The 17,087-nt window shown below is 41.8% G+C and overlaps 1 protein-coding gene across 1 annotated transcript in view; it reads left to right on the forward strand.

Moving 5' to 3' along the window:
* The window catches only part of PRKAR1B (protein kinase cAMP-dependent type I regulatory subunit beta), a 93,764-nt gene that overhangs the window by 50,407 nt on the left and 26,270 nt on the right, over positions 1-17,087 (forward strand). Inside the window, exons 5-7 of the mRNA XM_059484288.1 lie at positions 2,138-2,199; positions 2,932-2,978; positions 11,395-11,553. Of these exons, the coding sequence (XP_059340271.1) occupies positions 2,138-2,199; positions 2,932-2,978; positions 11,395-11,553 (268 nt within the window). The remainder of the gene's footprint in view (positions 1-2,137; positions 2,200-2,931; positions 2,979-11,394; positions 11,554-17,087) is intronic.

Here is a 17,087-nt window from a genome sequence, read left to right on the forward strand (position 1 = left end):
CAGCACGGCCAAGGTGAAACCAGAGGCAGACAAAGGAGCCTCTGCCACACTGAATTCCCAGTCCCTGAGCTGCTGAACAACAACTGGACTCCCCTCATGGACACAAAGTCCCCTGGGGCTGTTCCAGCTTGGCACCCACCTGTGTGGCTGTTTCTCCATCCCACTGGATCCTCAGCTCCCAGTTCCAGCTGGAGCATTGGCACAGGGACCAGGGATCTGTCTGTACCAGGCAGATGGTTCCTGCCAGCTGAGAAATCCCTTGAAGTGGAGAAATGCTGAACCTAAGTAAGATCACAAAAATGAGCTTAATAGATTTAAGAATAAGATCCATAGACTCTTCAAAATAATCTGTTGTACGTGTTTGCAGTGGTGCTCAGAATTAAGTGAGGAGGAAGTTTCTCCAGGATGCCTCAGAGCAGGCTTTGTGTCCATGGTGGAGGTGTTTCCTGGATGTGAGTAGGAATAGCACAGAGACTGGAATCCATGGGCTCTGCATGATTGTGAGCAGCAGAGAACATGGCCTCCTGTGTGTTTGCTAGGGTCCTTTAATTCACATCTCTCCATTTGAGATTTCACCCTCTTTGCTTAATGGGAAGATTAACCATATTCCAAAGGCCTCCAAGTGTGCAGCCATATGATAAGTTCAAGGATTCAAGTCTCTTGTGCTTGGACTTGATGAAAACAACAGGAGTAAAATATATAATTTTGTTGTATATAGGCCATGGGCTGAGCATCCCTTGCAGGTGCTGCAGGAGGTGCCTGGTTTGAAATCTCCAGTTCTCCTGCTGGGATGGTGCTGACGCAGAGCTGTGATCCTGAGCAAAAACATTCAGGTTGATGAAGAGGAAAGACATGAGCAATTTGAACTTCGGAGTGAAACATTTCCTAGAACTGAGCCTGAATAAAGTCTGGAACAGCTGAACAGGAAATAAGCTAATAATGGGATTTTACAATATGCATTTCCCATATAAGGCATTGAAATGTAGCATAGGTTTATGGATTTGGTGGCTGATCTTCTGCCTGTTTTGGTGAAGATCTTAGGTTTCTTCCCTGTTTGTGTAGCTGTGTGTGTGAGGTCCTTTCTCCTCTCCAGACTGAAGTGTTTCATCTCTCCACTGTCGTCAGTGGTCCCTGGATGGGCCATTCTAGGCCAGACCAGGGAAGAGAGCAGTTAACAATCCCCTCTTGCTGCCCTTTGTTTTTGTTGGGGAGCTATTTCCTTTAGCCCTTGAGGCTGAGGCATAGGAAGGGGAAGAGAGGTGGGGAGCGCCCGTCTCAGTGTGGTTCACGCTTCTGAAAATAAGTTCCCCAAAATCTGATGTGGGGAAAGGAAGCCCTGGCTCCACAGAGCCTGCTGTCTCCCTCAATAAACAAAGGACTGGCTTTGGGCACGTTGCCCGAAGTGTTGGTGCAGGGTGTGTTCCCATCCCCACTGCTCTGCCTGGCCTTTTAAGGCGATGTGACAGCGAGCTGAAGATGTGGAAAGGTGTGTAATTGTGTGTAATTCAGCTGTGATTAATGAGCACGAGGCTCTTCTGCAGCTTCCCTCTTTCTGCAGCATCGCTTGGATTCCTTCTCACCAGTAACTCGCTGAGATTTTCAGAGTTTGGCCCCTTCTGCACTGTGAGTGCAATCTCCTGCCAGCTCTTATGCTGCATTAATTTAGAGCCAACTACCTTTCCAAATGTGCTCTGCTCTGTGGAACAGGTTTTGCTTGTAAATGCAAGGCCAGATGTTCAGAAGAGGAGAGCTCCCGTTTGGGCATCTGGCAGTCACTGCTGGGCCACAAACCCATCACAGCTGAAAATCTGAAATCTCTCTGCTTAGGCAACACAGAACTCAGGCTGGCCAGTTTGTGCACTGCTCTAAGAGAGGTGCCTTTCTCCTTTTAATTCAGGAGCTCTTTCAAAACAGCACACACCAAGGCACAGTCTCAGTTTTAAACCACAGCTTGTGCCTAACAAGTTATTTTGATTTCTTGCTGAGCCGGGGTTCATTTTCCAGTTATAGCTAATGTTTTCCTTTCCTTTTTCTGCAAAATCTGTTAACAAAGGCTAAATAAACAGTGAAGGTAGGTCTACTGGCAAGATAAGAAATAGGTCTGATTTATTAATAAGTGTTTCTTTTCTTTTTGCAGTGACATATTCGATGCCATGTTCCCTGTCACACACATCGCAGGAGAAACAGTCATACAACAGGGTAATTCTTCCTGTCATTTGTTTGTATAGCCTTTTAGTTCACATCTCTCCATTTGAGATTTCACCCTCTTTGCTTAATGGGAAGATCAGCCATATTCCAAAGGCCTCCAGATGTGCAGCTATATGATAAGTTCATGGATGCAAGTCTCTTGCTACACATGCAGAGAACCCCACTCTGGTGGATCTCCAGGGTTTCCAAGTGCTACAGTTAAATGTAGATAAACAGCACTGCAAATTTAAATGTTCATTCCTTAACTGAAGATAGTCAGGAAGTAAACCCCAGCTCAGGATGCATAAGGGTGGCACAGGCAAGCTGAGAGTAATTAGAGATGGAAAAATATTTTTATGGTTGTTGGGAATATTCAACACCTCATTGTGCTGTATCAGAGCTATCACACTTGGCAACTTACCTGCGTGCCTGCAGCATGTCAGGGAGGACTTCATTACCCTTAGGCTATATTAAAACCTCTTGAGTGTTTATCCTGAATGAATATTGAATCAATCAAAAGAGATAAATTAATGCAATTGAAAGGTATTAATAGCAAGAAACCATAGCGATACTTTGCTTTGTGAAGGCAATTAAGCAAAGATGTTTCAGAAAATTAATCTCTCTCTAAGTAATCTGGTGTACAAACCTGTGCAAATATGTACAGGATTAAATGCAGGGACAGGAAGTTATTGAATAGCTTGGCAGTCCTTCAGGAAACAATCACCTTTTGTATTTTGCTTCCAGGTGATGAGGGAGACAACTTCTATGTGATTGACCAAGGCGAGGTGGATGTAAGTATGCTCATGCAGTATAATATTTATTTTGAAGCTGCAGAATAAAATTGTGTGCTTTGGCAGAGGGCTTGAGCCAGCCACGTGCTGTGGGTCTGTCTCCTTTCTTCTTGAACTAGATTTCACAGGATGGGTTTCATTACTTTGCTTTTGTTGTGCTAAGTTATTTGTTCATAGTTTTAAATTTGGCATGTGTTACATCCTAGCTTATTTGTCCATTCCAAGCAGGAAATCAAAACCAAACAAATGACATTATCTTCAGAGCCCTAACCACACCTGGAGGTGTGCAGTGTTTGGCAGAGTAGGCCACCATGCTGGAATGCACCTGAGGGTTCATAATGAAAATATTTTCTTTAATCAGTTAGCTTAGCTCATGTGTTGTTTGTTTTTGTTTTGTTTTGTTTTGTTTTTTTTTTTTCCAGAAATTGAGATACAGCCTCAGGCAGTGAGTTTCATCTTAGAAACCTTAATTTGCTTTTAAAATTAGGTCCAAATATAAGAACAATGAAGCATATTAATAAAGCAAGGATTATTATAAGTGTAAAGTGATCTGTTAGACCACAAAAGGTTTACAGGAGTATGCAGTGGTTTAATCAGCAAGTCTTTGAAAAGAAGCTTCTTTCTGAACCTGCCTTCCAAATCATAAATTATTCACCTCCTATCATTTCTCTCCTGTATGAAACTCACCCTTTTGCAGTTTTGCTGCAAGCATGTATCCACAGTAGCTGGGTAGGACAGACTTTCTCATTAGCAACTTTACTCTTCCGATGCCCACATGAGTTTGGTTTGGCATATTTAAAGAAGAAGGTGATTTATTTTAAATCCAGGCAGGAGGCACGGAGTTATTTTAGTGAAAGTTATTTTCTTTTAGCACTCTGTTTGTGTCAGGAGACCATCTAATTGGTATTGTTGGGAATTGAGAAACCTCACAAGCTGCCTCTGCCTCTGGAAGTTGCTCCTCAGGAAATCCGTCTGACTCACTGTTCCTATCAGACAGCCCTCTCAACAGCAAACACTGCCACATCCACGGGGCCAGAAAATAAAAGGGCAATATTTATAGAACAGTGTTAAAATTTAGTTTTAAAATAATTGGCTTGGGACCGATAGGGAGCTAAATGAGTTCACTGGCTTTGAACCAGACCCGCAAACACACAAATGCTCATGTTGGAGTTACAGATTAATCCTCTCTAAAAATCATTTGTCCTCTCTCAACATCTTTAGGAAAGCTTTCTTCAGTGTTCAGCTCAGGGACAGTGAGAGGCTGAATGGCATCAGATAACAGTTTGCAAAAGCCTTGCAATTAATTGCAAAAGAGTTAATATTGCAAAAAGAGTTAATATTCTATATTCTATATGCTCTTAAAGAACAGTGACAAGGAAGGGTTTCACTGAGTAGATTGCAACTTTGATTTCATGAGCATTATCATTCCCTGTTCCCCTGAAATCAGCCTATAGGTGCTAGGACAGATTAAAATGGACATATCCACCACAATGTCATCCTGACATTTACCAGAGACAGGTACAGACACCACCTGTGGGACAAATACTTCCTAACAAGACCTAAATATGTAATTTGGACTGTGCTTGTCCAGAGACCAGTGCAGCCCCTGACCATCTGTGCCAAACTCTTCTGTGACCATCTCTCACGCTGCCCCACCTCAGCCCTCCCCAAGGAGCCTCCTGATGCACCTTCCCACTGCTCCCCATCTGCTCAGCTTGGTTCTTTCTCCTTCCTGAGCTTCTCCTAAAACTTCAGCCAAAACACTCCCAGGATTCCAGTGCAAGGTGCTGTGCAGGGCAGGAGCCACAGGCTGGAAGTTCCCTGCATTACCTGGGAAGCTGCAGGGAGGGGATCCTGCTAGCCTTCAGAAACACATAATCATGAGAATGATTATATGCTGGTGCTTTTATTGAAGAGCTCTGGGTGTCAGGGGTACAAACCCAAATCTGACTCCGACATGGGTTCGGGATGAACATGTTTTTATATTCTATCGTTATAGAACTTTCATGTTAACTATTAAACTTATATTGTTCTATTGTATGCATAGACTTCATTCAAGCATGGGCTCCTCGTGACCCCCCCTTAAACTTCTAACATAGTTTCTCATGATTCTTCCTACCATAAAACAATAATTATATTTAATTACTAAACAATCATCACATCCAACAATCATATCATTGATCATATACTCCTTAACGCAGGTGCAATTTCACATGATCTGACAAACACAAAGCCTAACATTTTCAGGGTCCATTTTTAACATTTATCCAGGACCCCACTAAGCCTAGCTTCTTTCTAATTCCCCGAATTTTATGATTTTAAAACCTTTTACTGTCAATCCCAGCTCCAGCTGGGAAGCTGCAGGGAGGAGATCCCAGCTCCAGCTGGGAAGCTGCAGGGAGGTGATCCCAGCTCCAACTGGGAAGCTGCAGGGAGGTGATCCCAGCTCCAACTGGGAAGCTGCAGGGAGGTGATCCCAGTTTCAACTGGGAGGCTGCAGGAAGGTGATCCCAGTTTCCCCCTGAGAGCAAAGTCTGTTCCAGAGCACCAGGGCAGGATGAGCTGCTCCTGTGTAGGGCAGCATCTCCCAGAGCCCCTGGGCAGGCACCATCACCCTGTCCTGGTGCTCCCCAGTAGAGTTCTGCCACTTTCTGGGCAGAACTGCAGGAATCCTTGCTGTCTGAGGAAACCCCAGGCCACGAGTAAGAGAGCTGCTGTTCATTTAAGCCTTGCCAGAGACTTTTTTGGCGTGCTTCCATGCTTCTCCAAGAAAGAAAAGTGACTTGGAGTGGAGACAATTGACCCTGGGACTCGGAGCCTCGAGCCATTTTCTGCCTGGTTCAGCTGGTGCTGGCACGTGCACAGAGGTTTAACTCCTGGCGAGGGTCTCTGCTGCCATTCCCTGATCTGCTTGGGAGTGGCAGGAATGGTGGATTCAAGGAGAAATATACTCTGGAATCATTATGTTTGATAGGCACCCTGGTTTTCCTTGCACAGACATAAAGGAGGTTGCAGGTGTCATCATTAAATCCCTATCCATGGAAGAAAGTCATGACAAAACGGAAAAAAAACCCCAATAAAATCTATCAACCAAGCAACCAAAACCAAACAGACACCACCAACAAAGTGAGAATAACAAAATCAATGTGTGGTGTTTTGAGTTTAAAAAGCTGCCGCATGTAAAAGTAATTTTTGTTTGAGTTTTGGCACAGGCACCTCACAGACTAAGCAAGAACTTTCTAAAATTTTCCCTTACAAAATAATCTGAGTCAAATTAGAAGCATCATAAAATATTTTTTTAATAGAATAGCGCTTCATTCTCAACTCTTTCATTTTCTTGGAGTATAAACAAGCCCTGTTGTCACAGAACAAAATATCTGTACATTTTCCTCTGTGGGCCAAGGGAAGGGCACAAATTTTCATGAGTAAAAGAAGATTTTATAATGAGGAAGAGGTCGGCTTGGAAAACATTGGGTTTTCCTCTCTTCTGCTGTATCCTACAAACCAGGTACACTTTCACCAAAGCTGCATTATTGCATTTTCACAGTTTTCCTCCTTAGCACATCAAGGTTGAGGAGAATTTAATCTCCTGACTGTCCCTGCAGATGGGTACAAGGCAGATGGTGGCACAAACTTTGAAGTCTTAGAGGTCACTTGTCTGCTGGAAGCTTTCCTGCTCAGACAAGTGGGAACGAGCGCCAAAAAGGAGCTGGCAGAACTTAAATTATAGTTTCCAGTAAAGATGTTGAAAGTATCTGCTAAAATATGACTTGCAAAAATCTCTAATCCATATTTCTAAGTATAAAGTGACTTCCTGTTTGTTATTTTAATCTCACAACCTCACATTTTTTTACTTTAAAAAGAACCATAGGCTGCCCTTTTCGAACAGATGTATTTTTTTTTTTAGACTCAGCAACTTCCTATTCTATTTAATGTCACAGCAACTTTCTCAGGTTTTCTTCTTGTAAGACAACAGCAGTCAAGCTGTACTATTGGTGAAAATCAAAATGAAAAAACTTTTCAGTGTTTTGCTCTTTCATTTCTGTATTTACTGTATAAATCTCTATGTGAAGCTATACACGAATATTGTGGACAATAGATAAAATTATTTCTTGATTGTAGATCAAATCTTCCTGGACCCATTATTTGTATATACAAACTGTCTAATTTGTGTATAAAAAGATGAAAATTACACAGTGTTTTATGTGAGAATACTGTTGGATTTTAAAACTAGCCATATTTAATGGTTAGATTCCATAGATTGCCTCTAGTTTAAATTCTTTCATCATCAATGATTTTTCTAATATTGGGAGGTTGCCTTTTGAAATTTGAAGCAGAACATTTTCATGTTTGGAGTTTTTCAACTTGAACTTTTAAGGATTCTTAAGGCAATCTCCAAGTTCATGTGTTCAAATTCAAACTTAGAAATAAAACACTCTCTTTGAGAAAACTACCCACATAAAAATACCCTTCATGTCTAAGGCTTGTTCATTTTTCCAAGAATAAATAAAACCCATCTTCATTTTTAGAGGACAAATAGTGAGGCTTGACAAGACACAAAGCACAAATTATTACAAACAGATACAAGGGAGAGGATTTAAGACAAGAATTACCATGCCTGGAACAAATTAGATTGTGCACACAGATCACAAAGTGGCAGCACAAAAAAAAATTTAAAAAATGCTAGAAGTTAACTTGAAATCAGCAATACAAAATGAAAGGAAAGATAAATTCACTACAGTGAAGCTCAGAGGTAGATGTTCCTATCCTGCCTGCAAGGTAAAATGCTCATGGCAAGGGCCTTTTCTGCATCTCCAGAGATAGAACATGAAGGTGAGGGAGGGCCAGATTAATTCCTGTGGCACTGAACGTTGTATGACTCTGCAAATTCTCCCGCAGTTGGTGCCCAGGGATACCACAGCCCATTTGCCTCCTAAAAATATAATGAAATGAACCAAATTGTGTGATTCTCAAGCCCCCAGAAACTGCAGTGTTCGTATTAGATGATGGAAATCAATAGAAACAAAGTAGAAATATAGTATAGAAATAAAGTGCTTTTGCTCTGTGAAAAGTAGATGGTCCCTGATGGCTTGGTCATATTTGGTCATCTGCACTTCCACTTTTCAGCTACATGAAAGAAGGTTCCAGCTGTTATGGATCTGTGACTTGCAGGTCAAGTGACAATTAGGAATAATTCATTTATGCACTCACCACTTTGGTGAGAGTTCACAAATGCCTAAAACTGGCTTAGCCAAAACCTCAGCCCAGCATTTTTTTAGGATAAATAGGGAGATCATCTGAGCTGCTGCCATATAAAATCGACTTTCATAAGCTGTTCTGAGCCTAAAATAGCTCTGCTTCCCACACCTTACAAACAGAACTTCTTTCCTTTCCACTCCTTAAAAAAAAATCTATTTTAAAGGGATTTATAGTGCAGCTGAACTCTGTTAAAGGCCAGGATGGCTTTGTAGTGTGCCATCAATGCACTTTAACTTCATCACAAACACAGTTGAGTGTTGACTTAGGCCTTTGCAGAGAATGAAGTCCAATGGTTTTGCTTCTAGAAAACAACTTATTCTCAAACTGTTTTCTTGTTCAGAGACTGATATTTGAAATGACATTTTATTGGGGCAGTGAGTGCTGGGCCCAGTGACTGTCAGATCGGTGATTTTGTTTCACCTCAGAGCACTTTAAACCTGACACCCTCAGGGTGGAGGAATGACCATTTGCATAAACAGTTTAAGGCGAGATGTCAAACATGTTTTGTACAGTCTTGTCAAGCAGGACATCAAAATTAAAGGAGTTTTAGAGCAGTTCAATAGCAGCCTCTCTAAATAAAAACTGTGCAACATTTAATGTCCATCCTTCACTTGCTCAGTCTTGAGTTTTACTATAATTTCCCTCTCTGGGCTGCAGTCACATCCTGCACACTGCTTTAGCAAGAAATGTCACCATGTTGCTTAAAAAATATGTGTTGGAATAAGTTTATTTTCCTGCTTATAATTCAGACCCTTCTGCAGCAACAAAATCTGTGTTGTTCAGAAGAGCACGTACTCTACACATACACATCTATTTCTGGTGTGCTGAAAAAGAGTCAAGGGTACCATGTCAGTTGGCACTCAGGATGTGATCCAAAACCCATTGGAATTTAGATTTTCCCCACCATCCCTGAGATTTTTACTGAGAACACATGGATTACTGTAGTGTGGCAAACCCAGTGACCCCATCCAGTGAAGTTCCCACAGAAGGAGGGTGTCCCTACAGTCAAATATGCATCTGGGCAATTTTGCAATGAACCAATAGAGTTTAGAAATGTTCATACATTCTCACTATGTTACAAGCCTTTCAGAATCCTCATTTTATTCATCCATTTCTCCTGCTTGTCTCACAAAAAAAAAGAAAGAAACCACAGAATTACCCTCTCATTTCACCAGGAAACTGCTTGGGTTTGCCTGACTTTTTTAAAACTTCTTTTTTTTGCTTTCATTTTTTCATCACGGGGAGAATCAAAAGTAGATTCGATGTTCTGTGAGATTTTCTTTCTGCGGCGAGTGTGAAAGTTTGAAAGGGAAGGCTGTTGCTGTTCTCTTGTGTGATATTCTCCTGGGTGACATTCATCCTGTCATGGTGATGAAATGAAGCTTTAGCTTTTGTGGCTTCAGCTTTTTCTTGGCAGTCTGCAACCACCTGCCTGTTTGGGATTATTTTTACCCTTTATTTTTAAGCCCCTTGATGTTCCAGGAGCACCAGGAGCCACCACATTGCCTGGAGTTCAGCTGCTCCTTTTCAGCTGATGCCCAAGAGGTCTCTTGATCAGCTGAACTGCTTCATGGCCCCATCCATCTCCCACTGAACCAGCATTTCACTGGCCTCAGTGGGAGCTGGAGCAAATCTTAATTGAATATTGTGAGGATAAATTGGGATTGATTCCAGCTGTATTTTGTATTATGCCTTTTCATCATGAAACGAAGATGGAATTAAAATTAATACTGACAGGTTGTTGAGTTTTGACCCCAGTTCATTTATTTTGGTCACCATCTTTTCTCATGCCCAGCTTGAGCACAGCTCTAATTCATGCATTTTTTAAAAACTGCGAGTTTATTACTCACTAATTGGTGTCAGGTTATGGTCTTTGCCTCTGCAAAACTTTTCTGCTTAAGATGAGAATATCTGCCTTTTTTTTCCACATTATTTTTCTTCATAGAACTTCCAAGCAAGTGAAATGAATACTGGTTGATTTCCACACCTCTAACTCATTCATTTTTTTAAAAACTGCCGGTTTATTACTCACTAATTGATATCAGGTTATGATCTTTGCCTCTGCAATGCTTTTCTGCTTAAGATGAGAATACCTGCCTCTTTTTTTCATATTATTTTTCTTCACAGAACTTCCAAGCAAATGAAATGAATACTGGTTGGTTTCTGATGTTACTGATCTATAACAGGTTGGGGTATATTTAAGTAAATGCACCCAGCCTTTCCTGCCCTCCCCTCCAAACTCACAGGCACAGTGACAGAATTGAAAGGGTTTTTGTGTCGTTTATAGCAAGCTGCAGAATGCACAGCCCACAGCAGCCTTTGCATGCACTCTTTTGGCTCTTGAGCAGCATTGTTCATGAATAAATAGTGAGGAAAAAGCTGCCCAGCAGAAAACACCTGCATGAGTCCCCTTCCTCCAGGGAAGATGTCACATAGCACTCAAGTGCAGGAATTCTTAAATTAAACATCATCCAGGACAAATATAGCAATAGTGGTATCAATCCGTACCATGTTCCAAGAGGATATAGTACCTAAATAGGATGTGGGTCAAATTCTGCTTCCTGAATTCTCTAGAGCTGATGTTAAAGGGTCATTCTGCTTGGAGCTTCTCAAGTCCAAAGCCCTTGGTCATCTTCACTAAGGGAGATTTGTATAGTTACATTTAAATGGGTTTTGGAGGCACTAGGCTTAGGGAAGAAAAGAAAAAAAAAGTTCCTTTTCAAAAGATATTTCCTTGGTTTGACTGTTTTTCATTTCATGGCCATGGCACATTTCAGTAATCCTCATTACACATATCAACAAACCTCCTTTCTTTCAAGTCTGACAGTGTTAATAAAAAGCCAAAGTTGTGACAGTTCTGCTTGCTGACTGCCTGAGCCTTGAACACAAGGGGGAAAACATGATGCCAGCTAACCATGGGAGCTGAAAACCCAGAGAGTAAATAAAGTCATTGTACTGAAGTGAGACAACTTGAAATTCTGTCCACAGAGCAGGTTGTTCCCCTCTTTGGGGACCAACTGTCGGAAGCGTCGCGCTCTTGTTTTCCTTCTGTGTCCCCAACATTGACAATTAGAAAGGAAATTGCTAACAGCCTTTTAGGCAGTGAGGAGGAGAACTCCAGCTCTGCTTTTGATTCTTTTGTCTTGTGCTGTGGTAGGTTTATGTCAACGGGGAGTGGGTGACCAGCATTGGGGAAGGAGGCAGCTTCGGGGAGCTGGCGCTCATCTACGGAACCCCCCGCGCTGCCACCGTCAAGGCCAAGACAGACCTGAAGCTCTGGGGCATCGACAGAGACAGCTACAGACGCATCCTAATGGTGAGCTCGTGGGCAAGGGATTCCTTGTGGGTGGGTATTTTCTAGTTTCTTTTGCAGCTCTGTGTTCAGAGTGCTCCGGTGCTTCCATGTGAAAGGGAGCGGACATGGCGAAATCGCAGAGCAGCTGAATGAAGTGAGCTGAAAGAAAAGGGGACAGGATTCAGCAGAAAGGAGCTGAGTCAGAAATGCAATTGAGAAACATTATGCATAACTGTTCTGTGAATGAAAACCTCAGGAGGCCTCTGTTACCCACCAAAGCTATGCAAATCCTCTCCTTATCGTGAGCCTGGAAATATCTCTCAGCAGCACCCCTTGCCTGTGAAGTCCTTGTCTGATCTTGTATTACATTCCTCAAGGCAGGTGATAGAAAGTAAATCCAGCTCCACTAAAATAATAAAAAGGCTTGCTTGGACTGTGCCATCTTTGTTAGCCAGCACCCAGCCACACATACCATGGCGTTGTAGCTGCTAATGATTCATTGCTCTGCTCCTTTCAAACTCCCTCATCCCTGCAGCAGAGCTCTGCAGACCTTTGTGGCACCTGGGGCGTGTGCTAGCTTATGGATTTGCTGTTGGTTCTTCTGTGGTGAGTTTATAATGGAAACTTTGACAGATAATTAACTTCAGCAAAGTCATAACTCTTTTATGAGTTTGTTTCCAATGTCCATGTGCATATCTTCCTTCTCTATAAAATATTCCTTTCTTTTTGATAATTAACAGACATTACTCTGTGTAAAGCTTATTTCTCAATAGGACTTGTCTCTCAAAGCTGCATTGTTCCATTCTGATCTGAAGGAAGTGACACTGTGCTCTCAGACTAACAATTTTGAGATCATCTGTATTTCTAGTGGGTGTTACAGAAAACAGAAAAGCCAGCAAAGCAACTGAGTAGTTTTTACCCTTAAATGATTAATTCTTAAGCAGCAGGGTAAAAGTGATCTTTGTTTACCCTGTGTGATGGCTGTTGGGTGTCTGCATGAGCACTGCTGCTTTTCACTCCCTATTTCATGGGCTGAGTTCAGTGTCACATAAACAAACATCACACTGGCATGTAGGAGAGTACAGCTGATGGAACTTTATTCTACCCCAAAATATTCAGCCTGATGGTCCCAAGAAAAATTGAGGAATAATTATGAAAAGTGCTTTGCCTTCTCTCTTTTGGGTAAGCAGGATGAATAGTTCTGAAAGGCTCCCAGTGCAGGCAAGAAGGCAGAGTTACTTCTAAAACTCAGAGCAGGAGAATTTCTGAAGAGATGTGAGAGGCACACACATCTTATTTGTCCCACGTCCTACAAGGATGCAGTGGAGAGGTTTGGAGTAACTGGTGTGATGAACCTGCAAGCTACAAGGAAGAATCCAAAATTCAAAAGCGAAGGAATGTAGGAGGGAAATAAATGTCAGGACAAGGCTCATATTCCTTGGCTCTTTAAGCAGAGCTTTCTGCAGCTGCCTGTGAGTTTGTGTAAGGAATTGAAGGGACAGGTTCACAGGCTTTGCAGCCTGGAGGTGATTTCAGTGCTGGTGTTGATGGAACTAGAGATACCTAAAACCACCCAGCCCTGTGAGCTGTCAAGGTTGGTCATGTGTCCATTATCACCTGATAGCACACTTCAGAAGATGAATATTTGATGCAGAGACAGGACTCTGCTAAAAGATTTAAAGTCCCAAGTGGAAAAGACTGTGTTTTTAATGCTAGTTGGGTCGTACATACAAGCTGAATATTATGGTTGCACTTCTGTTTGATTCTAGTAGTGCTAAGTGCTTTTCCAATTAATTTACATGTTCTCTGGACCATTGCCTGCTGTACCTTAGCTAGCAAGCTCAGTTTCTGCAGTCAATGAGACCTTTTGATTAACATGGATATATTTCACTCCCTCTCTTGCTTCTTGTGTTTTTTTCACAGTTGAGCCCACTAAAAATTGATGTTCTGCTGCACTGTGTTAGATACCCAGACAGCATTATTAGTGCTGAGATAGGAAATATTTCCTGGTAAATGATTTTCTGCAGGTGTAGAAAATGTCCAATTTTAAATGCAGCCCATGGTGAATGCAATTTACCCATCCACACTGAATGAATACTGTCACCTTCCCATTTATTTGTAAGTGCAGGGTGGATAACTTTGTTGCTGTAGGTGAAATGAGACACCTGTCCTTGTGCAGTCGTGTGAGGGCAGGTTGCAGTGGCTCTCTGCACATTTCCTCAAGCCTAAGAATTAATTACATCATGTTTCAGTGGCTGCATCTCATACCTGGAGCTGACCCCACCATTATGGGGCTGCTTTTGCTGTTCTAGTTCAAGTGTAATAGTGGCTGCCTCTCAACTCCCAAATACATGTTTTCCTGCCATTCAGCCTCTAACTGGGTGTTTTGAATGTATAAATACTTCTGCCTTTAAATAAGGAGTAGTAATTCTTAGGGTATCTTTCGAAGTGTATCATTTAAGATGGTTTCAAAATTTGGGAGTGAGTGGGTTTCTTTTTTCTTATTTTCTGGTTTCAAATCCTTTTGTCCAAGGAATAAGTGACCTTTTTCTGCCAAAGATTTTTGCTGTAGTCAGATAAAGCCCCTCCATAACCCCAGATAGTTATTTCTCTTGTCTGCATTCCTTCCCTGCCATGACCAGCCCCGTGTTTTCTCAGTCAAGTGTTGAAATTTTATTCAAGTTGTAAATATTTATTTGCAAATCATGCCTTCAGATCCACACTTGCCAAAAAGATTTTATCCTGTCATGAGACACTTGACTCTCCACTTCCTTTCTCCTTGCAGGCTCTATTTTTGTCCTTTGCTTTGCTTTTAATAATTTCTTGGTTTTATTTCTGCTTAGTGCCATTTTCCCCACTTACGTGTCTCATTGATCCTGACTGGTTTATGATATGAATAAAATGCATCTCAGGAGGTTTGCAGTTTGGGGTTTCCTTTTTATGGATGGACAAAGCCTGATGCAGAAGGTTCCTGCTGGCTTTTTGTTACACTTGTCATCCATTTATTACTTAGCCCGTCCCAGAGGAAGTTTGTTGAAACAGATACATTTCTTTATATTTCATTGTCTCAGCTTAGGTACCCTGATGGCTTCAAGGCCACATTCAAGTTTGTTTTAGCAGCTGTAATGATTGTAAATGTTGGGATGGGTCTTTTTGTCAGAATGTGCAGTGAAACTGCAGTCCTTGACAAAGTATTACACCATGAAATTCAGTGTATTAGGTGGGGTACAAAAAACCACTTCAACACGTTCCCTCTGTGGTGCACTCACAAATTATCTGTCCATCTGTGTGCTCCATTCATTTCATAGAATCATCTCTGCTGGGCTACATACTTTTCACTCTGCTGCAAATTCTTTTATGTATATGTTCTCTGTGTGTGTGCACACGGGCACAGACACACACACTTGTGGATATATTCAACATTTATTTACTTACATTCTTCTGGGAGAGAGCAGAGGATTTTTTCCTGCCATGGGCTTCTCATGGAATTCAGTTGCTGCCCTCTTCTTTGCAATTTGGATTCGAGAGCATCATGGAATGGGGAACATCCCAGGGTAGTACAATATTTGTATTCTAAATATAGCAAATACCACAAATACCAGAGAAGCAAATGTCTCTATCCCAACATCAGATTGATCCCCTAGACAATTCAGTTCCCAGACTGAGAAAATCTGAAGTATTAATTTCTTGCAATTTCTTCTTGAGGAGGACTTGATCCAGGATAATTTAACTACCCTCTAGTTTCCATGGCCCAAGGTACCTGGCTCTGAGAGTGGAGCTGTGTGGGATTCAATACCTTTGGCCTATTTGGCAAACTGCTCACAGAAAGTGAGTTATAACATTGGTTTGTAAGTTGTGACAAATCAAGGATAGTCAGTTCCTAATGTTATACTTCATTTTATTCATGCTGTTTGGGTTTCTTCTACTGTGTTTTTACAGCTTTGAACCAAGAATAAATTCTTTAACAAGCAGGGTTTTTTTTTCCAGCTGAGATAAAATAAAGTCAGGGGGATTTTGGGTTGCCATAAAATGTAGGTTGTGTGGTGGCCAAAGCATAAAGCAACTCCAAGGGCTGCAATCCACCTGACATCTGTGGCACAGAGCACCAGGACTGTGTGAGCTGTTTGGCCAGAATGCACAGGGGCTCTTTCTTTCATTAGCGGGAATGGACACCCAAAGCATCATTTAGGAACAGCTTAACCAGGGATTAAATGGGGCTGTGCAGTCCTGAAGTCCATTCTGGCACCTCCTGCCAGGATAACTCTCTCTTTGAAACTTGAGTCGTGCTTTGCCTCTCAGTAGACATTTGTTTGGCTTCTTACTGAAGGTGGGGATTTCCAGGAAGGACTCAATCAGCTCCACCTGAAAAAAATGAATTTGAAACAAGGCACAAAGAAAGAAAGATTGGACTGGAGGAATGAGAAGAAAAAATGGGAGAAAGCAGGGAAAGGGCAGCTGGAAATGAGATGAAACAGATGCTGAATAGGAACTCAAGGACCTGTTACAGTCTCTGGGGTATTCATCTTCCCCAGCCTGTGTATTGCTTAAGCTAAGCCTAGGCCTTGCAACATTAAATGGTACTAAAAAAAGCTTTGAGGCCTTTTCTGTGTGGATTTGAGGAATGAGAGAGATCTTGTTTCTCCTTGGGCCTGTCTCAGGGAGGAGCACTGCAGCTTAGAATATTAACAAGGCTTTGTAGTTAATGGGACCCACTGCCTTTGAGGAGATGAGTTTGTGCCTGACAGCTCAGAGCCAGGGAGAAAGTGAACAAAGGAGAAGGGGGAGAGGGAGAAGCAGCAACTATTGAAATAAGTTATTAATAGGATCGAAAAAAGCAGAATTAATAAAGACTTTTTAAAACATGCCATCAAGAACCTTGCCAGTGCAGAATTATTCATGTACATTTACTATTGTTTTTATCTGGCTTAAGCTGTAAGATTTCTACCACTTCCCTTGGGAAACTTTTCTGCAAGAGAATAATTCCTTCATTGGAAAACTTTTTTGATATTGATCTTAAATTAGATTTCCTTGATTTTCTCCCATTACTTTGAGTTATGTCAAGTTCTGCTGTACTGAATTGCCCTCTCTTTCTGTCACATATCTGTAGATAATTATCACTGTCTACTTAAAGCCCCTGCCACAGTGCATGCTAGCTATGAGGATGACATACCTATGATCCCAGTGCTGAGCCAACAAATACAGGCTGGATTTGTTTTGCTCCTTCCTTATCAGCTCTCCCTGAGTGTTTCAGCATTTCTTCAGGCTCTGTTGGATTTGGGAGCACATTTCTGGAGGAGAGGTACCGAGACAGAATGTGGCACACCAGGCGCCGTCACATCTGAGCCACGGAGATGGAGCCTCTAAACTTCATTCCTGGATGATATCTTTGCCTGTGCAGACCAAAATAGCCTTGGCTGTGTTCTTGTTGCAGTCTGATGCAGGTCTCACCTCCTGTCTGTGAATCTCTTTCAGCTTTACAACTTGCAGGTCTTCTCTATGTCAAACATCTTTGGATTTTTTTTATTAGGTATATTTTCCGAATGGATGAACATTCT

This window comes from Ammospiza nelsoni, chromosome 17, assembly GCF_027579445.1.
Source record: "Ammospiza nelsoni isolate bAmmNel1 chromosome 17, bAmmNel1.pri, whole genome shotgun sequence".
NCBI lineage: Eukaryota > Metazoa > Chordata > Aves > Passeriformes > Passerellidae > Ammospiza > Ammospiza nelsoni.